At 36.3% G+C, this 24,656-nt stretch overlaps 1 protein-coding gene across 3 annotated transcripts in view; it reads right to left on the bottom strand.

Moving 5' to 3' along the window:
* The window catches only part of LOC140154938 (voltage-gated delayed rectifier potassium channel KCNH8-like), a 353,162-nt gene that overhangs the window by 25,247 nt on the left and 303,259 nt on the right, over positions 1–24,656 (bottom strand). The window contains exons 2-7 of one of the 3 annotated variants that reach the window (XM_072177597.1): positions 16,600–16,833; positions 14,722–14,850; positions 12,886–13,037; positions 3,070–3,313; positions 1,523–1,686; positions 189–215 (exon numbers count right to left, since the gene is read on the bottom strand). In XM_072177597.1, the coding sequence (XP_072033698.1) occupies positions 189–215; positions 1,523–1,686; positions 3,070–3,313; positions 12,886–13,037; positions 14,722–14,850; positions 16,600–16,833 (950 nt within the window). Of the gene's footprint in view, positions 1–188; positions 216–1,522; positions 1,687–3,069; positions 3,314–12,885; positions 13,053–14,721; positions 14,851–16,599; positions 16,834–24,656 lie in introns of all 3 variants that reach the window. The other 2 variants (XM_072177596.1, XM_072177598.1) reach the window with 2 other exon arrangements.

Genomic DNA, 24,656 nt, shown 5'->3' on the forward strand with positions numbered 1-24,656 from the left:
GATTTAACCCATTAGAGATTTGGATAAAATTTTGTAAACCAAAATGATGAGATAACAGCATCAACCACAAGCGATGTTGTTAATATACAACAAGCTGCAATGTTAAAAAAATACCACAGAGAAAATGTGTTAAAACCTGAAGAAAAAAATATTGTCATGCATTGATCAAGGCAGATTTGAAAACTTACAATTTGTGTTTCAAAGGCATGCTGATGCTGCAATAATGGAACGATGAAATGGGATAGACTGTATGTTTAATGGGTCCCTTTTTATAAAGAAAAAAGATGAGGCATGTGACAAAAGATGGGCTAGTTTACCCTATTGTCGTCTTGTCTTGTCTTGGACAGCATATATAAAGCAAAGTTAAACCATAAACTGGTCAATTTTCTGAGTTCACAAAATCATGTATAATCATGTCATGGTCACTAAACTTGCAGCATACTAGAAGGTTATCATTGGCATAAAACAAGTTGCCCTAATCCATGTTAATTGTTTGTAATGAATCTTTCAATTTTCTTTAAATCATTCAAAATTTTTCAAACACACACAGGATGATCACTATAATGAAAGACAGAGATAAAAAATAATGAAAGACAGAGATAAAAAAGACTAGTTCTTGTTTGAAATTCTGACAACTACATGTAGACAGAAAATGCCGTACTGCGCTGGTCGGCAACCAATCACGGCATGCCTTTGCCCTGATGTCAGACGTGATTTAGTCTTTTTATCTCTGTCTTTCATTATACTTCTCACTCATGATCTAATCATAACACATATTGTATAAGATACTCTTCAGGCTTTCATATTATTGGTGCATTCAATCACACACTGGCATTAATGTATTAATGCACATCAATGGTGTGCCCAGGGCCTGGTTTGCAAAACTCGGTCATAAACTTATGACAGTCATTTGTCATGCATGAATAGACTATAATTGATCTTATTTTAATACATTCATCACATGATATGTCCAGTGCGAAGGACATACAACTGGTATAAGTTTACGACCGAGTTTCGCGAACCTCTGCACATGGTACTGTTGCTTTCAAATGTGGCAAAACTTGCACTGTCATTGTTTGCCATGTGGACAGTTCACTATGCAGGTTCACATTAATCTGGAGAAGTCCACTTCGATGTGGACTAAGTGTCCCATATGGCGTTATTGATTTAGTGTCTGTGTAGTGTGCCCCATTAACACACAGTAATGAAGATCTGTTCTCTAGTGTAGGCCTACATTATATAGATTGCCCCAATACGTGGATCCTGGGTTTCGCAACCGAAAGTCAGACAGAATACCCTCCAAGCTGTATGCGTATTGCATAACAAAGGAAAACCTCTGAGCTGTATCTATTGTCCTGCAATATGCCAATTACCTTGTGGAAAGGAATTTCGGTCAAAGTGCCTTCCGGCCGGTAGGGAAACCCAGAATCCGTGTATTGTACATGTATAGTTATATGATTAAATTCACTGTGGAGAAGTATCCATAGTGATGATCAGAGAAATATCAGTATTATATACTTACTGTATCAAGATCATTAAATATTGCAAGGAGAATATCAAACGGGACGGCAGCAAAAAGATCAATAACAAACCAGCCTCGAAGGTAATGCAAAGCGATGTCCTTCTGTAAAAAAACTACTTGCCCAGATTTGCTTACAAAAGTTGTCCGAAAATTTATAACAATATCTGTGAAGAAAAAAATGGAAAAGTAGAAAATAGCGTGATAAGTTTATAATGACTGGGATAGGATATTGTGATTTAGCACTTAAAGGAGTATTTCGTGATCCTAGCATCCTCTTTTTATGACATTTTTCAGTATATATCCACGAAAAAAGCTTATTCCCAAAATTTCAGTTGATTCCGATTTTGCGTTTGCGAGTTATGCATGATTATGTATATTACACTGCATGCTCCATAGACAATGTGTTGTAATTTTGTTCTGGTATACCAGAAAACACAATATTTTTGCCAAACGAATTAATCTGCAGGAAATGTTTTGTATATAAACATTATGTAGGCAGAGGTTTCCAGTGGTATAAAAATCTCAACTTTTTTTGAGAAAAGTGGGGGATGATGCTGTGGATCACAAAATGCCCTTTTAAGTCGAACTATTGAACGTCTTGACTACATTATATTATGCTGAACTGAAGGCTATTTTCATGTAGTTGTACTATAGGCACTACGTCTAATTTGGTCATATAGCTTTATTTGTGCCCGGTTAGTTACCGATGGCTCTTTCTATCGTACCTTGGTGATGTAATAAATTGTATCAAACATAATAATTAATATTTGCATAGTATTATCATTTCTCATTTAAATAAAAAAGGAAAGCACTATCCAAATGTTCAGGGTACGATAGAAAGAGCCATTGGTACCTATCGGGCACCGATAACGCTACAAAACAAAACTTGATGCTGTGCCTTAGGCATAACAAATATATTAGCAGGACACACACAAAAAGAGTTGGTAGGTTTTGTTTTATGTTTTGGATTTTTTTTAAGCTTGAGTTATAACTAACAAAATTATGTTCCTGAACACATATTGCTTGCAATGGAAACAAATGCAGTAGAGGAACCTATATCCACAAGAAGGCTGCATTCTTCGCATGACATCAGAATATGGCCCTGACTCACTCTTTTGTAATTTACTTTTAGTAAAGGTTATTTGTGGGTTTGGGAAAAAATACTTTGAGGATAAGTTTGATGTTAGACTCCTAATCCTGTGTTTAATTAACAAGGAGTTTGATGGTGTTTGCATGAGGGCATGCGTATCTATATTGTGTGTGTGGGTGTACATTCGCATCTGCAATCAAACTGTGGAGGTGTACTGTGTACATACGATACACATATCAAGTGTCTTTGATCCATAGAGGGGGTATAATACCCCCAGTCTGTGATACGAACACCCCCACATTAAGTCCATTGTGTTGGGGTGTGTGTGTGTGACAAACTGCATGGATAGAATATTTGTGTGTAGAACTCCACAGTTGGAAACTCCACACTTGGTTAGAATACAAGAGGGGTGCATTGGTTGGGGTGTGATGTTTATATAAACTTTAGCATAACTTACCAAGTAGAAAAAGTACTTCAACTAAGATATCTAAGACTTGTGTTACAGTGTGCTTTTCCTGCGAAGGTAATTGACGTACTGCAACGTTGAACGGCACTACTATAGCTATATACAATGTGGCTATTAGCACAAACCAATCCCAGATTGATTTGGCTGTACTGTAATGGAGAACTACGAATTTGGATTTATTCATCTGAGCAACCTTATACTCTGGAAGTACTGTTTGCTTCGGTGCTAGCAAACTCTGTAGAGAGAACATAAAACAATGAAGATATGTGATTATGTGGTTACACATTTGTATGAACAATGGTAATAAGAAGATTTCCATTGAGGCTGCATGGCAAGTCGTTTTTGCTAGGCATGGTAGTAACTTCTGCTCCCAGGCTTCTGCTCTATATACTTAGTATTGGCAAGTTGTTTTTTGCTATATGCATGGGAGTAACTTCTGCTCTATATACTTAGTATTGGCAAGTTGTTTTTTGCTATATGCATGGGAGTAACTTCTGATCTATATACTTAGTACTGGCAAGTCATTTTTCTGATAGAGCAGCTGATGCAAAATAGGTCACCATAACACTATACACTTACAGCGACTTAGTATGATATACCCACGATACATAAAGTTTTATCTTGTTTTACACCAGAGGAGTCACGCGGTAGTACATGGCACAAAACAGTCACAACATGCATTAACTTAATCATTGATGGTTTGCAACATGAAGCAAAGTCATTTATGCATCAACTTTAATTGTGCCCTAGATACAGCAGAAATAACCTCCTGTAGCTTTACATAGTTACAGTTTCACAGTGAAGGAATAACGCTGCTATTGCATGACAACAGCTCTACATCATACTGGATTTACGAGTCATTATTTTTGGAAGTCAATTCTGTTTTAGATAAAGTATCCTTACCCTACTGATACATATTAGACATTCATACATTACACTGGGTTTCAGAGAAGAACGACAGTCCCTTGCTCAGATTGATGCGAGCGCCCTGTTAATGAGCGACATACGCAGAGCTTTGTGTTCACTTCAAGGGCGCCGATCTGCGCCGACCAACGATTTGACAAACAATCGGCCAATCAGATTATTGGTCTGTTGCTATGATTGTCAGACGATTGATTCAGTCAATCAGAACCCCTCCTCCGTGTTTATGCTCTGCATGCTCTCAAAATATAAACAAGTGCCGTTCTTCTCTGACAAAAACTGTAGGAACCCACAAGTAGGTAGGTTTGATTTTTGTATTGATGACTGCATAGGTGACAGTTTAGTGTGCACTGCTTGTGCAGGGTGAAGAAATAAAGAACATGTTACCCAAGTATGAAGGATATTGGTATATAAACGTTTGTTGAAAAAAAAAATTGAAAAAAATGGGCAAAAACAAATTGGGACTAACAATTCACAATATGCGTCAGCAAAAAGTAATTTTGTTGGTACATTAACAAGTTTGTGCCCTCCTCCAGCTCCGAAAACATGGCATGCCACTGCTGTACACCGGTATAAACATGCTGCATAGGGTGTAAACAGATCGCTCTACCTGCCCACTCACAACAAAAGTTAATTAAGGGCTATGACAGATCATCACCCAGAGTGACATGGAATCTGTTTTGGTACACATCATCAAAGACATTGGCCATTGGCTCAGATCATGTGTCTATAATTATGATGTGAATATCTCAAAAGTGACAGATATATTGGCACCAGTGAGGTAGATATAACACCAGGTGTTGTTTTCAAATGACCATACAGAATGTGTACAGTTGTATAGCTCTCTAGCATCTATACATAAGTTCTACTATAGCTATAGTAGTCTAGTGATCTATTGACGATAGTAATAAAGAGGGCACTTTAGCTATCTACTGAGGATAACAATAAATATGGCACTCTAGCTATCTACTGATGATAGCAATAAATAGGGCACTTTTAGCTATCTACTAAAGATAGCAATAAATAGGGCACTCTAGCTATCTACTGAAGATAGCAATAAATAGGGCACTCTAGCTATCTACTGAAGATAGCAATAAATTGGGCACTTTGACTATCTACTGAAGATAGCAATAAATAGGGCACTCTAGCTATCTACTGATGATAGCAATAAAGAGGGCACTTTAGCTATCTACTGAAGATAGCAATAAAGAGGGCACTCTAGCTATCTACTGAAGATAGCAATAAATAGGGCACTTTAGCTATCTACTGAAGATAGCAATAAATTGGGCACTTTATCTATCTACTGAAGATAGCAATAAATAGGGCACTCTAGCTATCTACTGATGATAGCAATAAAGAGGGCACTTTAGCTATCTACTGAAGATAACAATAAAGAGGGCACTCTAGCTATCTACTGAAGATAGCAATAAATAGGGCACTTTAGCTATCTACTGATGATAGCAATAAATTGGGCACTTTAGCTATCTACTGAAGATAGCAATAAATTGGGCACTTTGACTATCTACTGAAGATAGCAATAAATAGGGCACTCTAGCTATCTACTGAAGATAGCAATAAATTGGGCACTCTAGCTATCTACTGAAGATAGCAATAAATTGAGCACTTTGACTATCTACTGAAGATAGCAATAAATAGGGCACTCTAGCTATCTACTGAAGATAACAATAAATAGGGCACTTTAGCTATCTACTGATGATAGCAATAAATAGGGCACTTTAGCTATCTACTGAAGATAACAATAAATAGGGCACTTTAGCTATCTACTGAAGATAGCAATAAAGAGGGCACTCAAGCTATCTACTGAAGATAGCAATAAATAGGGCACTTTAGCTATCTACTGAAGATAGCAATAAATTGGGCACTTTATCTATCTACTGAAGATAGCAATAAATAGGGCACTCTAGCTATCTACTGATGATAGCAATAAATAGGGCACTCTAGCTATCTACTGATGATAGCAATAAAGAGGGCACTTTAGCTATCTACTGAAGATGGCAATAAATTGGGCACTCTAGCTATCTACTGAAGATAGCAATAAAGAGGGCACTCAAGCTATCTACTGAAGATAGCAATAAATAGGGCACTTTAGCTATCTACTGAAGATAGCAATAAAGAGGGCACTTTAGCTATCTACTGATGATAGCAATAAAGAGGGCACTTTAGCTATCTACTGAAGATGGCAATAAATTGGGCACTCTAGCTATCTACTGAAGATAGCAATAAAGAGGGCACTCTAGCTATCTACTGAAGATGGCAATAAATTGGGCACTCAAGCTATCTACTGAAGATAGCTATAAATAGGGCACTTTAGCTATCTACTGAAGATAGCAATAAAGAGGGCACTCAAGCTATCTACTGAAGATAGCAATAAATAGGGCACTTTAGCTATCTACTGAAGATAGCAATAAAGAGGGCACTCTAGCTATCTACTGAAGATAGCAATAAATAGGGCACTTTAGCTATCTACTGAAGATAGCAATAAAGAGGGCACTCAAGCTATCTACTGAAGATAACAATAAATAGGGCACTTTAGCTATCTACTGAAGATAGCAATAAAGAGGGCACTCAAGCTATCTACTGAAGATAGCAATAAATAGGGCACTTTAGCTATCTACTGAAGATAGCAATAAATAGGGCACTCTAGCTATCTACTGAAGATAGCAATAAATAGGGCACTTTGACTATCTACTGAAGATAGCAATAAAGAGGGCACTTTAGCTATCTACTGATGATAGCAATAAATAGGGCGCTTTAGCTATCTACTGAAGATAACAATAAATAGGGCACTTTAGCTATCTACTGAAGATAGCAATAAAGAGGGCACTCAAGCTATCTACTGAAGATAGCAATAAATAGGGCACTTTAGCTATCTACTGAAGATAGCAATAAATAGGGCACTCTAGCTATCTACTGAAGATAGCAATAAATAGGGCACTTTGACTATCTACTGAAGATAGCAATAAATAGGGCACTTTAGCTATCTACTGAAGATAGCTATAAATAGGGCACTTTAGCTATCTACTGAAGATAGCAATAAATTGGGCACTTTAGCTATCTACTGAAGATAGCAATAAATTGGGCACTTTAGCTATCTACTGAAGATAGCAATAAATAGGGCACTTTTGACTTTAGCTATCTACTGAAGATAGCAATAAATAGGGCACTCTAGCTATCTACTGATGATAGCAATAAATAGGGCACTCTAGCTATCTACTGATGATAGCAATAAATAGGGCACTCTAGCTATCTACTGATGATAGCAATAAAGAGGGCACTTTAGCTATCTACTGATGATAGCAATAAATAGGGCACTTTAGCTATCTACTGAAGATAGCAATAAATTGGGCACTTTATCTATCTACTGAAGATAGCAATAAATTGGGCACTCTAGCTATCTACTGATGATAGCAATAAAGAGGGCACTTTAGCTATCTACTGATGATAGCAATAAATAGGGCACTTTAGCTATCTACTGAAGATAGCAATAAATTGGGCACTTTATCTATCTACTGAAGATAGCAATAAATAGGGCACTCTAGCTATCTACTGAAGATAGCAATAAATAGGGCACTTTAGCTATCTACTGAAGATAGCTATAAATAGGGCACTTTAGCTATCTACTGAAGATAGCAATAAATTGGGCACTTTAGCTATCTACTGAAGATAGCAATAAATTGGGCACTTTAGCTATCTACTGACGATAGCAATAAATAGGGCACTTTTGACTTTAGCTATCTACTGAAGATAGCAATAAATAGGGCACTCTAGCTATCTACTGATGATAGCAATAAATAGGGCACTCTAGCTATCTACTGAAGATAGCAATAAATAGGGCACTCTAGCTATCTACTGATGATAGCAATAAAGAGGGCACTTTAGCTATCTACTGATGATAGCAATAAATAGGGCACTTTAGCTATCTACTGAAGATGGCAATAAATTGGGCACTCTAGCTATCTACTGAAGATAGCAATAAAGAGGGCACTCAGGCTATCTACTGAAGATAGCAATAAATTGGGCACTTTAGCTATCTACTGAAGATAACAATAAAGAGGGCACTCTAGCTATCTACTGAAGATAGCAATAAAGAGGGCACTCAAGCTATCTACTGAAGATAGCAATAAATAGGGCACTTTAGCTATCTACTGAAGATAGCAATAAATAGGGCACTCTAGCTATCTACTGAAGATAGCAATAAATAGGGCACTTTGACTATCTACTGAAGATAGCAATAAATAGGGCACTTTAGCTATCTACTGAAGATAGCTATAAATAGGGCACTTTAGCTATCTACTGAAGATAGCAATAAATTGGGCACTTTAGCTATCTACTGAAGATAGCAATAAATTGGGCACTTTAGCTATCTACTGAAGATAGCAATAAATAGGGCACTTTTGACTTTAGCTATCTACTGAAGATAGCAATAAATAGGGCACTCTAGCTATCTACTGATGATAGCAATAAATAGGGCACTCTAGCTATCTACTGATGATAGCAATAAATAGGGCACTCTAGCTATCTACTGATGATAGCAATAAAGAGGGCACTCAAGCTATCTACTGAAGATAGCAATAAATAGGGCACTTTAGCTATCTACTGAAGATAGCAATAAATTGGGCACTTTATCTATCTACTGAAGATAGCAATAAATAGGGCGCTCTAGCTATGTACTGAAGATTGCAATAAATTGGGCACTCTAGCTATCTACTGAAGATAGCAATAACTAGGGCACTTTGACTATCTACTGAAGATGGCAATAAATAGGGCGCTTTAGCTATCTACTGAAGATAGCTATAAATAGGGCACTCTAGCTATCTACTGAAGATAGCAATAAATAGGGAGCATGGTGGCCGAGCGGAACGGGCTACGACTCATAATCGGAAGGTTGCGGATTCGAGCCCTGGCAACGCCATCGCGTTGTGCCCTTGAGTAAGGCACTTTATCTCGATTACTCCTCTCTACCCAGGTGTGAAATGGGGAGCTGTTATGAATACTGTCCATTGAGCGCTGCCCAAAGGTATGAGCATGCCTTGGGCATTGTATGGCAGCTGACATATTCTAACGACGGCGGAATAAATGTAAAGCGCTTTGGTACATGTTCACGTGTGAAAGGCACTGTATAAATACCAACATTTTTATTTTTAGGGCACTTTGACTATCTACTGAAGATAGCAATAAATAGGGCACTTTATCTATCTACTGAAGATAGCTATAAATAGGGCACTTTAGCTATCTACTGAAGATAGCAATAAATTGGGCACTTTAGCTATCTACTGAAGATAGCAATAAATTGGGCACTTTAGCTATCTACTGAAGATAGCAATAAATAGGGCACTTTTGACTTTAGCTATCTACTGAAGATAGCAATAAATAGGGCACTCTAGCTATCTACTGAAGATAGCAATAAATAGGGCACTTTAGCTATCTACTGAAGATAGCGATAAATAGGGCACTTTAGCTATCTACTGAAGATAGCAATAAATAGGGCCCTTCAGCTATCTACTGATGATAGCAATAAAGAGGGCACTTTAGCTATCTACTGAAGATAGCAATAAATTGGGCACTTTATCTATCTACTGAAGATAGCAATAAATAGGGCACTCTAGCTATCATTCTACTGATGATAGCAATAAATAGGGCACTCTAGCTATCTACTGAAGTTAAAAGCATCATATTGAGAAGTAATTCATTGGTAGAGCACCAGCGCAGTCACCTTCGGAGCCTTATTTCACCCTTATACAGATGAGCACTCCGTTATAATGCCTCATTGAAGGTGTCTAGGACATCAACAAATTCTCTGAGGTCTCTGGACTTAGGACCAGACTCTGGTGGGTTAAACCGATATTAATAATATAATATTGTATTAATATAATATTGGACGGCTTATTTTCATCATTAAAATACCAAACTTGCCTTCGGTTTGGTCGGTATTTTCATGACTCATGCGGTATATTCTCATATCACACTCAATGCCATCCAATATTATTTAATTCTTGCTCAGCTTATCAAGGACTGTAACAGATTTCCTCCCTCCTCTTTCCAAATAGCTGTATTTGCTCATGGTAGGAAATAATGGCCCACTGAGGAATGAATCAGGAACCAGAAGCAGGCTCTCTCACTATACCATGCTGTCTAATTATTATGACGTCATGCAGCAAGATGTAGGCAAAGTGTGCATTAGAGCCGTAATTTGAATATACTTATCATGGTTAACATTTACATCTGATAGTAGGGCATACAGGTGAAGTGGTGTAGGATTCAAATAAATACAATTAGTAGACCCAGTTTTTCCCCCATTAGGCCTAAAAGGTAACTAAAGACTATTGAACAAGACTGCATTTTTCTTCACTAACACAATGCTGTAAAATATGGCAAACCTTAAAATTTGCTATGTAATGAATGCAAGTGTATTGATTGAGTCGGTGGCTTGTGAGAGAGCCTTGTTGTGCTATTCCAGTTGATATACATACACCCCTATGGAAGACATGACCTTAATCTCCCACACAGGGGATGTAGAAATGGAGTTACCCATTCAGTTAACCTAATTTGAAATTCACACTCCCTTTATGGAAGATTAAAGTCATGTCTTCCATAGGGGTTGTAATGAGTTTCAACTGGAATACCCCATTGGACGATTATTGACAACTCAAACTAATAACTATGAATAATAGACCAAGATTTTCGATGCAACTCATTAGACATACTATATATGAAATGAGGGCATGAGGTTAAGTGATTTCATGCTTAAGGCAAAATAATTATTTTACATTAAAATTTGCTGCTTATAAATACTAAGACAAAGGAGCTAGGGTACTTGAGAAAGCTATTAAGCAGTCTGGGACGGTAGTGTGCCAACCCTTTGACGTAATACTCAGATGTATTTGCTATTTACTGTGATTTATTTAGTTTAATAGCAAGCTATGAAATATGAATTGGATTAATGATTAAAACATACTGATCAAATCATTGAGTCTGTACAATGTTGTGAAATGTTCCTACATAATTCAGTTTTGCCACATAGTAAGATAAAGACAGTAATTATTTAAAGAATTTTCAGATTGCTACAATAAAGGAATTTTGTGGAATGCATGAAATACAAATGTGAGAGAGATCAAGACTCTATGGCAATGTTTTATATTACTGTGGCTTTCAAAATCATGAGTGTACTGCCACAAGTCTGTCTTCCTTTTGCTTTAGTTTTGTGTCAATAATGCCATAGTTTTGTTTATCCTTTCGATAAAGATCAGGGTCGGATCCAGGAATTTTTGATAAAGGGGGGCGCCTTTTGGTCGACGACGAAAAAAAATGTGTTAAAGGGGGTTACCCCTCGAAAACTCGACGGTTTTGGCCCATTGTTTGCTGTTCATGGTCGAATTTGTTCCTTTTTTTTTAAATTTCTTACAATTTTTGTATTTTTAAGTTACCGGCGCCCTTTGCTAGTCAAAAAATAGAGGGGGCGCACGCCGGCTGCGCCCCCCCCCTAAATCCGCCCCTGAAGATTATATTTATATATCAATGATAAAGGGAATAAACCAAAAGATTGGTTAAGTCCTACAAACAAACTTGTTTTGGTTGGGGGTAAGATTATGTCAACTGCATTTCTCTCATGCTCTTAAAAAACATTAATGTTAACATGGTTGTTTTGATGTCATTTTAACCTACCTTCAGTTTCACTACAGATAGGGAGGGATGTCTGCTATAAAGCAAGACTAGTTATATTTAGGACTATGTCAACAACTCTTCCTATACCTTTATACAGGAGCCAACCGTTGTTAATCCATGATGAATCCACACTTTGACAGTAGTGTATATGCTAACGCAAGTTAACGGAAGTGTGTATACGTGTTAAACATGTTTTTGTGTAAAATTTGCCATGCCTGGAATTTGTGTACATTATACATGCTTAGATGTTAAATTCATTATTTTGGAGGAAGTGGCTAAACATTGCTGTTTTATTCTGTAGATTTATTGCTGATATCAACAGAGAAATCATTGATCTTCTTGTAATGTTGAGTAGCAATGACTAAACTAGACATTCCTTATGAAATTATCCTGTGAATTAGATGATCTTTAGCTTATTATCATTGTTGAAAGGGATTCAATCATATTTCAATGTTGTTCACTACCATTTGACAACATGCATCCGGTGCGGACACATTTTTGTTGAAAGGTGATGAACAATGGTGACATGTGATTGATTCCCTAATCCCTAAATCAATCTCTTTCAGCTTATTCTTCATCAAGCTACAGTTATTGCTTTGACCTTCCATCACATTCCAAGTTTTGATATCATTTAATGTTATAGTTCCACACATCCTGGGTGGGGTGAGGCAAGCGAGGCAAAGCGCCTTGCCTAAGGGCGCAACACGGTGGCGGGACGGGGAATCGAACCCACGCACGTCGAGCAAGCTCTCAGATTATGAGTCCAAGGTCGTAACCACTGAGTCACCGTGCCCTGCAAGGTGACTTTTCTGTTTAAGCTTTCTTCTTTTGCTTTTCTCATGTTGTGACCAGATGGCTATTGACTATAATTTTGTTCTTCCTTTTCATAATGATTTTATACAGGTTGTATCAAAATGATTAGTACCCATCAATATCCAGTGAGCATGACCAAAAATGGCACATCAAAATGCAGTATAACACCCACCTTATTTGTAGATTTTTGTTGTAAAAGTTATCAAACAATAAATAGTAGTAATTTCAAGAGGATCTAATGTTGAACTTGGAAAAAACATTTCATCGGACAAGAAAACTGATGGGTACCAATCATTTTGATACACCCTGTACATGTACATAACAAACGAAGGTTATTGTGTGACATCAATCTGACCTGGGAAATTGTACTAAGCTTTTTATATGACTTACACTGTTGAGTTTAAGCTTTCTTCTTTTCCTCTTTTCCTGTTGTTTTAGATGACCAGAGAGATGATAGAGCACAGCACGACTTCTCCTCCTGTTATAGTTATAACCTGCTGGCATCTCATTGTTGATATTCATCGGTGAGGAATCTTCATCATCTGAAATATCATCTTCTGTTAGGTAAAACGATATATTTAAATGTATAATTGGGACCTGATTAGAATACCCACAAGGGGAGCCACTCATGTACACATGCATGACCACAGACCTTAAAAAAAGTTTCACCCAACTAACAACAGAGCAAGAGTAAATATTATATCCTACAATAATACATTCTTGTTCATTTATTGGTTAAAAGTGTATCATCTGACCCAAAATAGTTTAATTATTTTGCAAAGGAGTTAAAAAGCCTATTGGAAGTACCCTCTGAGCACATCGCAGGCCCTAGTGGTTGGTGCAACTTGCCACGTAGGCAGGATTTCAGTACCGGCCTGGGGGCAGCAAGTCTTGGCGTCTTGCGAAACACAAGCAGCAGCACAGAACTGCAGCTAATAAAACATGGTTTCACATGGCATTGAAGTTTTATATTATTTAACAGAGATTAGGCTATTCATCTCTCACATCGATATTGCAAAGGTTACAATATTTTCACAGTAACCTTTTTCTGTGATGTGTACAAGTATTTTCAATCAAAACAAAGCAAGCAAAGCCAGTCTAGCCCTGTGGCCTAGCCTTGATTAGGCCTATGTCTATGATGAAAGCTTTCAGTGTTTAATATCTTTTAACCAATCAGTGAACAAAGAATACATTAATAAAGAAGATAAAACAACTATATTTTGGACCTGGTAGAATCTATTTTTCCCCTCAGTCAACATTTTGTTAAATCAAGATTTACCAAAGTACATTTTCTTCGCACAACAGTAACATATAGGCAAACATCTTCAAAAAATGATCATCAGAATCACCCCTCCAAAAATTATAACTCATTCCAGATCTAAAAATCAATTAGGCAAAGATTCATCTCATCCTACTGTTTTTCCTTAACCAAAGTTTAGTCTTCATGGGTATCTAATATGGTTCCTATCCTTACAGAGGATGGGGTCCTGGTAATATTGAGCATGTTTATACTGAGCACCTTGCATTACCGAAAATTCACCTTCACCCGGATTTTAATCCTCTCGCCTTCATTGGTGTTTCTACTGGGCTGTAAATGCACGGTAATGATTCACTACTCATGTATTTAGTGGGGAAGGCGGAAGTCCAGAAAATATTTTTCATGACCTACAAGGTCATTGAATGCTTCTGCTGTATTGTAGTACTAGTAGGCTAATGTCCTGTGTTACACACCAAATCATCACCCAAACTGTTTCTGCTGCAAATGTTACCACACATTCACCACTATTAACCACCTCAGGTGGTTGAAGGCTGATGGTGAGGCATCACTCCACATTCATCTTCACCTAATCTGTTTCTACTGGGGCCATTACTGCATATTCCTTGCATTAACTCAAATTCACTTGCAACCGCTCAGTAGAAACATGTGTATTGATGGCTGCATCTTACTCATAGTCTACTAATAAACAGGTGGGCACCAACTGGAAAAGTCGTCATGCTTTGATTTGGATATTCATGAGGGCTGATGGTTCTATCACCAGTGTCTAACAACATACGCAAAACATTGTGTGCCCTTTGTGTTTACCCAAAAGACATAACAGGTGTTAGAGGGGGGCATAGCATTTTTGTTCCTTTACACTTCATGAAAATGATTGCCCTTCATTGAGAGATGATACAGGACTTTGCTAGTTGGTACACTGTCTGTTTATTATTAGTTTCTGGTCTTACCTCTCTCCTCATCGGTTTCTTCTGACATCTTAGATTTTGTGATATCCTTATGTGATGCCAAGAAGAGTACAACTTCTCCTTTTTCATTTTTAATTGGCACAATATCCAGAAGGCACCAAAATGGCGTTTCTGTACAATGACAAGAGGGCAAACACATTATCCATGAGTTAAAACAAAGGAGAAGAAACATTGAAAGAGGAAAATGCCTTTAATATAATGCTTTTTCCCATGAACAAAAAAAGTTATTAACATAATGAATAAAAAAAGTTATTAACATAATAACTAAGAGCTGGTGTTGTTTGGAGTGAAACAAACTCAGTTTGGTTTTCAAAAGAAGAGACAATGAATTGTGATACTTTCAAATATACTCCCTTGTAACTCCAATAGATTTGATTAAGCTTGATTCATTCTAGCTCATGTTGTGGCTATGTAATGTAACAAAGTTACATGTAATAGCCTAGGCATGTGTTAACTCATAATGCAGGTGATCAATAAACAGGTGGAAAACACAGTTGATGAATGTGTTTGCCGGATTGTTGGAGTCTTTGGCAGTCAGATGTTGATTTCAATTGGGTCAGTGCAAGAATGGTATAAGCAACAAAATAGTGTTGGTGGGTGAAAATCAGGTTTGATATTATATGAAAATGTATTGAAGCAAAGTACTGTTTTTTAGGAAATAAAGCATGTTAACAAAATGATACTTTTACACCAGTAGTCATCCAAAGGGAATTTTATTTGGATTGGACAGGCCTTCTAAGTGCTCTCAGGCTCTTGGATCAGATCTCTTACCAAACATGAATTTCACAATGACCGACTTTTATTTTTATTATCTTCATTTCCATTTCAGAACTATATTTGTGATAGAAGTTGAGACCATTGAAGTTGACAAGGTTTGGACCCAAAGTTGGTTGATGGATTATGTTGTGATCTTCAGTAATTTTAGACCTTCAAGAAGTATAAAGAACTAAGCAGCAAGGCCAATAGCAAGGTGAGATCTTCACAGATTACTTGCACACACACACACACACAAGTTTGGTAGGGGGAAATACCCACCTGCCCATTCTCCCTGCCCCACCCCCCGGTACTACCAATGACATTGAGGTCCCGCCTGACAGCCTTTGCCAAATGCCCTCACCACCAGCAAGGTACCAAGAGGGTGAAACTCTGAACTGATATTAACTGGAATTAACCCAATGAGGTTGAACCAAAGAGCACCAACTCTGCCTTGTAAGTGTGCTGCTCATGGAGAGCAAATAGTGTATCCCTTGATAGTTTCACTATGCGCTCGGCAATGTTGTTTGCGTTCTGTATGTAATGTGTTGTGCAAAAAATGTGCACTAAGCACTGAGTGCACAAACCTTTGTAACGCTCAATCTTAAAGGCGCAAATTATCGTTCGATTTTAGGCTCTTGCCACCATTCTTGTTTATCGCCCTCCATGAGCGACAAACAAGAATGGTGCATTTACCAGAGCATTACACATGGGGCAATTTTGAGTCAATGCTGTCTGGGTATACAGTGGAAACTCATTAACACAAAGTTGTGCAGAATTCAAATTTTACTTCTTGTTATCAGGAGTTTATGTTATCCAGTTCTAATAACATGTGAAATGTATGGGAATGTTTTTGACTGTATAATTGTTATTGGAATTGTGTGCTCCCGGATATTGAGAATCAGAGATCTTTTGAAAAGCAAACTGTTACTAAAATGGGCTATTCTAATTGAAATCCATACACCCCCTATGGAATTAAGACATGACCTTAATCCCCCACACAAGGAGTGCAAGTTTCAAATAAGGATATCTGAATCTGCCTGAAATTAAGGTTGTGTCTACCTTAGGGGGTATATGGATTTCAACTGGAATAGTCCAATATCTTACCATCTTTCTTTTTAAATATAACTTCACACTTGAATTCTTCTTTGATATCCAGTGCATCATCAATTTCTCCTCTCTTTTCCTCTGTTGTGTCGGGACCATATAGAAACTTGCAGGCACAACTTTTTTGCATGACCTCTGCCCTTGAGAAACCGGTGAGCTCACAGAAGCCATCTGAACAGTAAACAATGGGAAAGCCATTGGCGACCTGTGCATTACCAAGGACAAAGTTGCTATCTGTAAACAAGACGAAAAGAGAACAATAGAGATTGATAAGTAAGTATATATGATTTTGCATGTATGGTGGGTCGGGGACACATACCCCTATAAATCATAACAGAAGAAAAAACAAAGCAATAATTGCGCTCTACATTTGCCTTTTCAGTACTAAAACACAGTGTTTTGGGCCTAAATAGCATAAAATTGCAAAAAACTTTTGTGCATGCACTGATCCACAAAATTGCAAAACACACCTCATTTGGGGCTAAAATGGTCTGAAATCGACATTTATCATGTGCTTCGCACATACACAAAAAGGCACAGTAACAATGGAGCAAAGTATGCTTGTCCCCCAACCGCCCCTAAATTTGAATGCTTCTGCCACCACTGTAGTTTTGAAATCATTGTTCATTGTACATTTATCTATTAAATTTCATCACGTTTTCCCTCATAGCATTTTCTTGCAAAGTTCAAGACATTTAGTTATGCATTTCACTTAAACTGCATTGTCATTTGTATTTATTTGATTATGCTAAATATATGCAACATGTTACGACAAAAGTACTTCAGGCAATAAAAATAACCCAACCCAGTTCTAAGTGCCGAAACAACCCAGATTTTACATTTTCAAGATTTGACTACCATTGTCTTGCAGTCTAAATTAGCCACGTTGGCAGCGGGTTAAACCAGGGTGGCAGGGGTGGTGCTTGTCACCTCTTAAAACATATTGGGTGCCACTTTTGGCCAGAGAAAAACCAAATGTATATTCGGCTTCATGAAATACAGCACCAGACCATAAATATTTTCCCATATTTCATGAACAAACAGGGTTTTTTTAAATAAAATCTACATCCCTTGTGTGGGAGATTAAGGTCATATCTTCCATATGGTACATGTGTATCAACTAGAATAGCCCAATGGCTTGAGAGAGCATTCTAGAAATCAATATTCCCCAGGTTGTGAGATGTTCTACTCACTTCACTCTCTACACTTAACCATGTGAACAGATAGTAGCACATTGCCGCAAACCAAAATTATAATCAAGTTCCGCTGCCCATGAGCCATTCATCAAACACAAGTAGATGGGAGTTATGCTTATACACTTATTAAACATGTTTTATCTCACAATGTCAGATTTCAGAAATGAACTGTTCTCATTTTGCTGCATTGGAATTATTTTTTTGTGATTATTCAAGAAGCCAACATTGAGTACAACTTTCTACTTGTCATTCTCATTTCACACACACACAAGCATATTATTAACCCTCTTCACGCGGGTAACTAATGCAGACGACAGTTTCTTTAAAAATTCAAAAATATCAGAATTATTATGACCATATTTGGAATCAGCATGAAAAATGCATTAAAATGAGTACAAACAAGCCTAGTATTGCCTGGGTCAGTGGTTCTTGAGACAGCTGTTGATATTTTGAGAAAATATCTCAAAACTTGACATTTTTATGTGCCTGTGGATAGCATTGAGAGCATAAAGTGTGAATATTTTATTCAACTCCTCAGTACCACAAGAGGTTGGTAGCCATGTTTCTACATAACGTATGGGGATTGTATCATTATCTCTAGGAATTTCTGGTTTTAAACTTATATGCTTACTTGTTGTAAAAATAAAAGGAAAAATCATTAGTGTTAAATTTGTGCACATTTTTTGTTTTTGGTGATCTTTTGTGATTTTTTTTATGATTGCTTTGTAATTCTTTTTTGTGTGATATCTTGTAAAATAAAAAACACATGTGATACATAAAAAAAAAAAATAAAAGGAAAAAACATGTATTTTATATTTAGCCAAGGTGAAGGATTTATTATGGCGCACATGTCTCTCTCCAGTAGGTAGGATTTCCAAAATAAAGTCATTAATATTCCACAAAAACAATAACATCTTGAGTGAGGTTATTAATGTTGAGATATTCTATTTTTGTATATTGAGGATGGAGTGATATTTGGTTACTTGAATTACTTACTGTCAAATTAAAAATGCTGAAAATCTTAGAATCACAGAATCAACAGGCATGGGAACAAACATTATGTTTATGACTATCAACCCATGTTTAGCAGGTCTACTCTCAACTTGGAAAAAAAATGGAATCTGTACAAAGTAAAAGAAGTGTCATTTGATGAAATGAGCTGATGGAGGTGATTTTCTGTCTTGCAATAATACACAAAAAACCTCTTGACACGAGTCTTATTTAGTAGTCTTCTCTGGCAAATGTCCTGTATGTTAAGCTCTTCAAATTCTGACTCCAAAAGCGCTGGATTATGTGCAACCATTAATATTATTTTTGACAACTAACATGAATATTTTAGGTCTAACAAAAATATTTTTAACATCACACGATTCAGCAACACATTTTAAATGCAAAGGTTGGCTTATTTGTGATGAAATCATCATAGTTATGCACAGGCCCATAACCAGGATTTATTTGGGGGCTGATTTTGAATTTAGACCTTTTTGTTCCTGGGGGGGGGCAGATTGTGAAAACAAAATTTGGACCTTTTTGACCAAAAACTACATGTATTTCAAATTTTAAAATATTATCTTGTTTTGCCAAATGAAATATAGGTAAATCATAATCCTTTAATTAGTTCTAATTAAGGTCAAATTTTTAATTTTTGGTCAATCCTTTGGAAATAAGGGTCAAAAACGTAGGTGTAAGGGTGTTCTTCTTATTCTGTGATAATCAAGTCCAAAGACTTTTACAAATATTAATTTCAAGTTATGCATTCTAAGTTTAGAAAACACATTTTCAAATCTTTTCATAATTAATTATCAAAAATTACATAAACTATTAAAATTATGAACTATCTTTAGCCTATACTCAAGATTTTGGATGCTTATAATAAGATAATAAGATAATGTTTTGTTAATTCCGAAAAAATTAGTTCCATATTTTTCTGGAATCAGGAGTAATATATTTTAGCACCAGTGAGTTGAAGTTGTACAATATCGCCCTGGGATGAACTTCTTACAGTCTTAAGTGATGATCTAAATTTGTGAAAGATACAGTGTAAGATGTTTATTAATGACCTAACCTATATTGAAGCAGTGTGGTCTGGTTACATTAATTTCTCTATATTGCATACAAATTAATCATTTGTCTATCACACAGGGTGTTTCCTATTGAATTCCCTCAAGGTTTGTGCATGTGTCAAATTCATGAATATTAGAATGTTCTATTATTTGCAATGTTATTAACACCTTGCTAGACTCCAATAACAAGCCTATATGTAGCATATCTCACCTTCCAAGAGACTACAGAGAAAATAATGCCACCAAGTGACCCCATCAAAATACCGATTTTTTTTATGCCTGAAATATGTTTTAAAAGGGCATTTTGTGATCCACAGCCTCATCCCCCCATTTTTTTTTAAATGTTGAGATTTTTATACCACTGGACACCTCTGGCTACATAATGTTTATGTACAAAATATTTCTTGCGGATTCATTCATTTAGCAAAAATATATCGCCAATTTTGAATTATGTTCTGGTATACCAGAACGAAATTACGACAGTGGTCTATGGAGTAGATTACTAATAGTACACATAATCATACATAACTCACAAACGCAAAATCGGAATCAACTGAAATTTTTGGGATGAGCTTTTTTCGTGGATATCTATTGAAAAATGTCACAAAAAGAGGATGCTTATAGGATCACAAAATACTCCTTTAAGCAATATGAGCATAGAAGTCATGTACTATTCTATGGACCATTGTATTAACTTTTTTGCTTCTAGCAACCAAACTGTTGTCGCAATTTAACTTAACACTTGGAATAAGAATGTATGGGCCTCAATGTGAGGTAGAAAACATAATGTGTTACAATTGGACTAACCACCTTCAATAAGGGCTCATAAATTACTCAATGAGGTTGTTTTTCCAAGAGACGGGATCTTTTAGGGTGTAAATGAAGCATTTTTTTATCCAGATCATCTTGATTAGACTTCCGCCATTGTGGACAGGATTAGGACATAACTAGGGAGTAGCGTGCATCTGCACTGCCCAGAAATACCAAAGAATCTATTTTCTGATATAAAAAGTTCCACTTCTTTAAGTTCTTTTAGTTTTCATGTGCCAAAAAGTTCACATATTTGGTGATAACTTGAAGAAAACTTTGACAAAAAATTGAAACCTTGAAACTCTCTGTTGGTTAAAGATCAGTACTCATATTAAAATTCAATCTGAAGGCCAAAAATATGTTCAGGTGTGTGATTTGATGCTGCATAACCTTCTTTGAATGCATTTGATCATTAATTTGTCCTACTGTTTTATTCGTGTCACAATTTTGTGTCAGTGTTGAAAATGACAGTAAAAGTGTCTTTGTTTTCTTTCTCTCACAAATTTGTGTAGATGAATGTACCTTTATCAGTAATTGTTGTGTATGGCTTTTTGTGTTTTTTAAATATTTCAAACTAAAACAGTACCAACTGACCAGCAGGGAAACTTTGAATGGATCTTAAAATGATTCAAGTAGTGTACATAACAAAGGAAAATAAATGTACAACAACATCCAAAATTTATGTTTAAAACCTAAATTTTGGATGTTGTTATATAACATTTCTTTTTCGTAGCCAGAATTTTTTGCGGGCACACTCACATTATGACATCAAAGCGACATTTACATGAGGGGAATTTTTGTACATACTTTGGTATCAGTGGATAGAAGAAGACCCATTGCTATACATTGGTACCAAATATATATATCATAGAGTTTATTAGAAAAGTTCTGTTAAAGTTAAAACTAGGTAAATGTTGTTTCCCTGCTGCTTTTGGTGCACAACTAAAAGGAGAAAGTCCAATAACCTGATAAAATGATGTCAGCCTGTCAAACGATGAGACTCTTTATGTCTGTAGTCTGAGGTATTATGTGGTATACCGCATATAGAGCCCTGTTTGGTGATTCTTGGCATGGAATTGTCACTGATGACATCAATCCGAACATGGATTATGTGAATACACCCCAGAGAATACACAAAAGGTCAAGTTGGATTATGACAACTCTTGTTATAGAAAGTGGATTTCTACCATTTGATGTGATATCAATAAATCTTTTCTAAGATAGTCTTAACAGTGTTTTGGTCTATCATCATCACTGCCAATCAGTCCATCACCATCACCTCATCAACAGCAGCATTAGCTGCATCAACATCTTCATTTCCATCTTTATCATCATCATCATCTTCATCATTGATGTTGTTATTGTCATCATTGTCAGTATGAGGTCAAAGGTCATTTGAGGTCAAGTTGTAAAATACTATTATGTCACGACTTTTGGGTAAAATTTGATCACATTAACATTTGAAATCCTATTGCAACTAAACTTGGGTCATAGCTGCATTATGGGTACCTCCGTTTATTTGGGGTATCCAAGGTCACATGCTGAGGTCAAAGGTTATTTGAGGTCAACTTTCAAATAGGCTGAAAATGGGCTGTTGTTATCATCATCATTGCTGTCATTGTCATCATCATCATCATTATTACAATCTTTATCTAGATTATCTATAATTATCAAAACATACCCAAACCTTCACCTTAACTTGACACAAAGATGACACATTCTACATGTGATGATATATTGTATTTTGTGTGGGAGTGTGATGGTTAAAATGAAAGGTGTCATGAACATATCATAACTAATTACTTTTTGTGCTTAATAATATATCAACGTACCTGTCTATTTAACACAGATTGTTAGTATATGTCATTTTCACCCTGGGATATAGGTTGCTTGAATATTAACTGAGGGATCTGCTTGTCAATTTAGGAAGTATTTTCATCTAGAATCTAACATATTTTGTTAGAATACATTTCTGAAGGTTATTGTTCTCAAATTCTGGATTTCAACTGGAATAGCCCAAAATGTGACTAAGATTGTGAAACTCGACCCTGATATTATACAGATTTGTCAATGAAATGGAAGCAAAAAAATAACTTTCATTTGAAATGCTTCACTGAGGGAAGCAACTTTGCAACATATTACCAGGGAATTAAGTGCCACTAGGTGACACTTCCCTGATATTACATAGTCTTCATGTAGTGAGGTAACTTTTTGTTTTCTTTTCTTTCCTTCCTACCCTGGTATGTATGTAATCTTGGGATTTGTCTTGTCACCTATTTCAATAAATTAAAAAGTAAATGATACTAGGTAAATGGGCCAGCTACTCAGGAATTTCTAATGTGTAAAGCTTATGAGATTGCTGCTGTTTGAAGCTTGATTAGACTGCATGGGAAATTGTTTGCAAGGAATTAAGGTATTGTGTATTATGAGAAGAGTCATTATTGAAATTGTTATTGCTCTAAATATTTTGTCAAAAGCTGCATACTCTCAAAATCATGTCTTCTGAGTCCATTTTTTCAGGAAAACATACAGTAAAAGCATCCAATTTTGAAAAATGGTACTATTTGTTGTCTTCTGAGTCAATTTTCAGGGAAATACACAAAAGCATCCAACTTTGAAAAAATAATGGTACACTCTCATTTTTAAAATCACATGCCTATCCTTGTGATGTGTATCTAGAAAGCAATCTGTGTACTGATGGCTTTAACAATGCATAAATAAGATTGGACTTGGTTAACTGAACCTTGTCTTCTGCAAATTGTAGTGGCTCTGAAAAGAGATGTTTAGTTATAAAAATGTGATATGATACTCGAAGTAACCACTGAGTGTTATTTACATATATAACGCCAACTATTATGATCAATTTGACCAGGCTGTTTATGTGAAGTGATCGATTTATAATGTGTAAGGAACAAGGAGATATCCGGATTTAATATAAAAATACCAGGCTTAGTCTTTCACATATACTTTAGAACACCATGGGGCATTATAATCATGCAAAAAGTAGAAATTCAAGAAAAATTGAGGGTGTGGCGTCGCTGTGGAGCAAATCAAATATCCTGGCTTTAAACGGTTTAAGATGAAATGTGCATCAAACTGATGGATGTGATTTCAACTTAATTCAACTCAAAACCAAAAACCCTGAGCATAGATGGCGAAAGGATGGGACACATTTTTCTACATTGTAGTGGGGATGATTCTCCCCTAAAAATTTTAAGAGAAGAAAAATTGTTCAAAAAAAGTCATATCTACTGAAGAACCAACCAGACTTGCCCTGCTCACCTGCCTGTCTTGCCTGATAAACGCCATGTTTTGGGTCAACATAGGGTAAACTTTTGCATGCTTTGCTGGCAATGGCCCAGCAAATGCCAAAATTAACCTTAATTTTGGTCTAAAATAGTCTGAAGTTGAAATTTGTATACAATTAACCCAGTAAAACCAGCTCAAAATCTGCTCCTCCCTAAATTTGAATGTTCCTTCTGCCACTGACCTTCACAATTTGATAGAATTACAACATGTTTCGATGCAGAATCTGGTGTATACTTTTTATTCCACGATTTGAAGTTATTTTTTCAGCTTTCTACACAGATTGTCTTTAGTTTTGCTGTATAACACAATATACACGTATAATTGCCTATTACACTAGTATGCACACAGCATTTTGTGTTATATTTGCCAAGAGTTATCAATGAATTATTTTGCATAGCATGTCGTCTGAATCCACATTGATTTGAATTCACAATTTAGATTTGTATAGTTGGTACTGAGGTTGAGCTGATGATTATCCTTCCCGGTTTCAACAATGTATGTAATTTGTCCACATTGGGATAACATGCACATATGTGGTCACATATATAATTGATACAGGTTGTGAATTGGATCAATTCAGATCAAAGTGAATCCAAATTTGCCGTGTAGATTATGTACTTTTAATGTCTGTGACCTGCAGTTGTTTTCACAGTTCCCGGTGTAGTGTAGCTTTATTTGG

The sequence above is a fragment of the Amphiura filiformis genome, chromosome 6, assembly GCF_039555335.1.
Source record: "Amphiura filiformis chromosome 6, Afil_fr2py, whole genome shotgun sequence".
NCBI classification, from domain to species: domain Eukaryota; kingdom Metazoa; phylum Echinodermata; class Ophiuroidea; order Amphilepidida; family Amphiuridae; genus Amphiura; species Amphiura filiformis.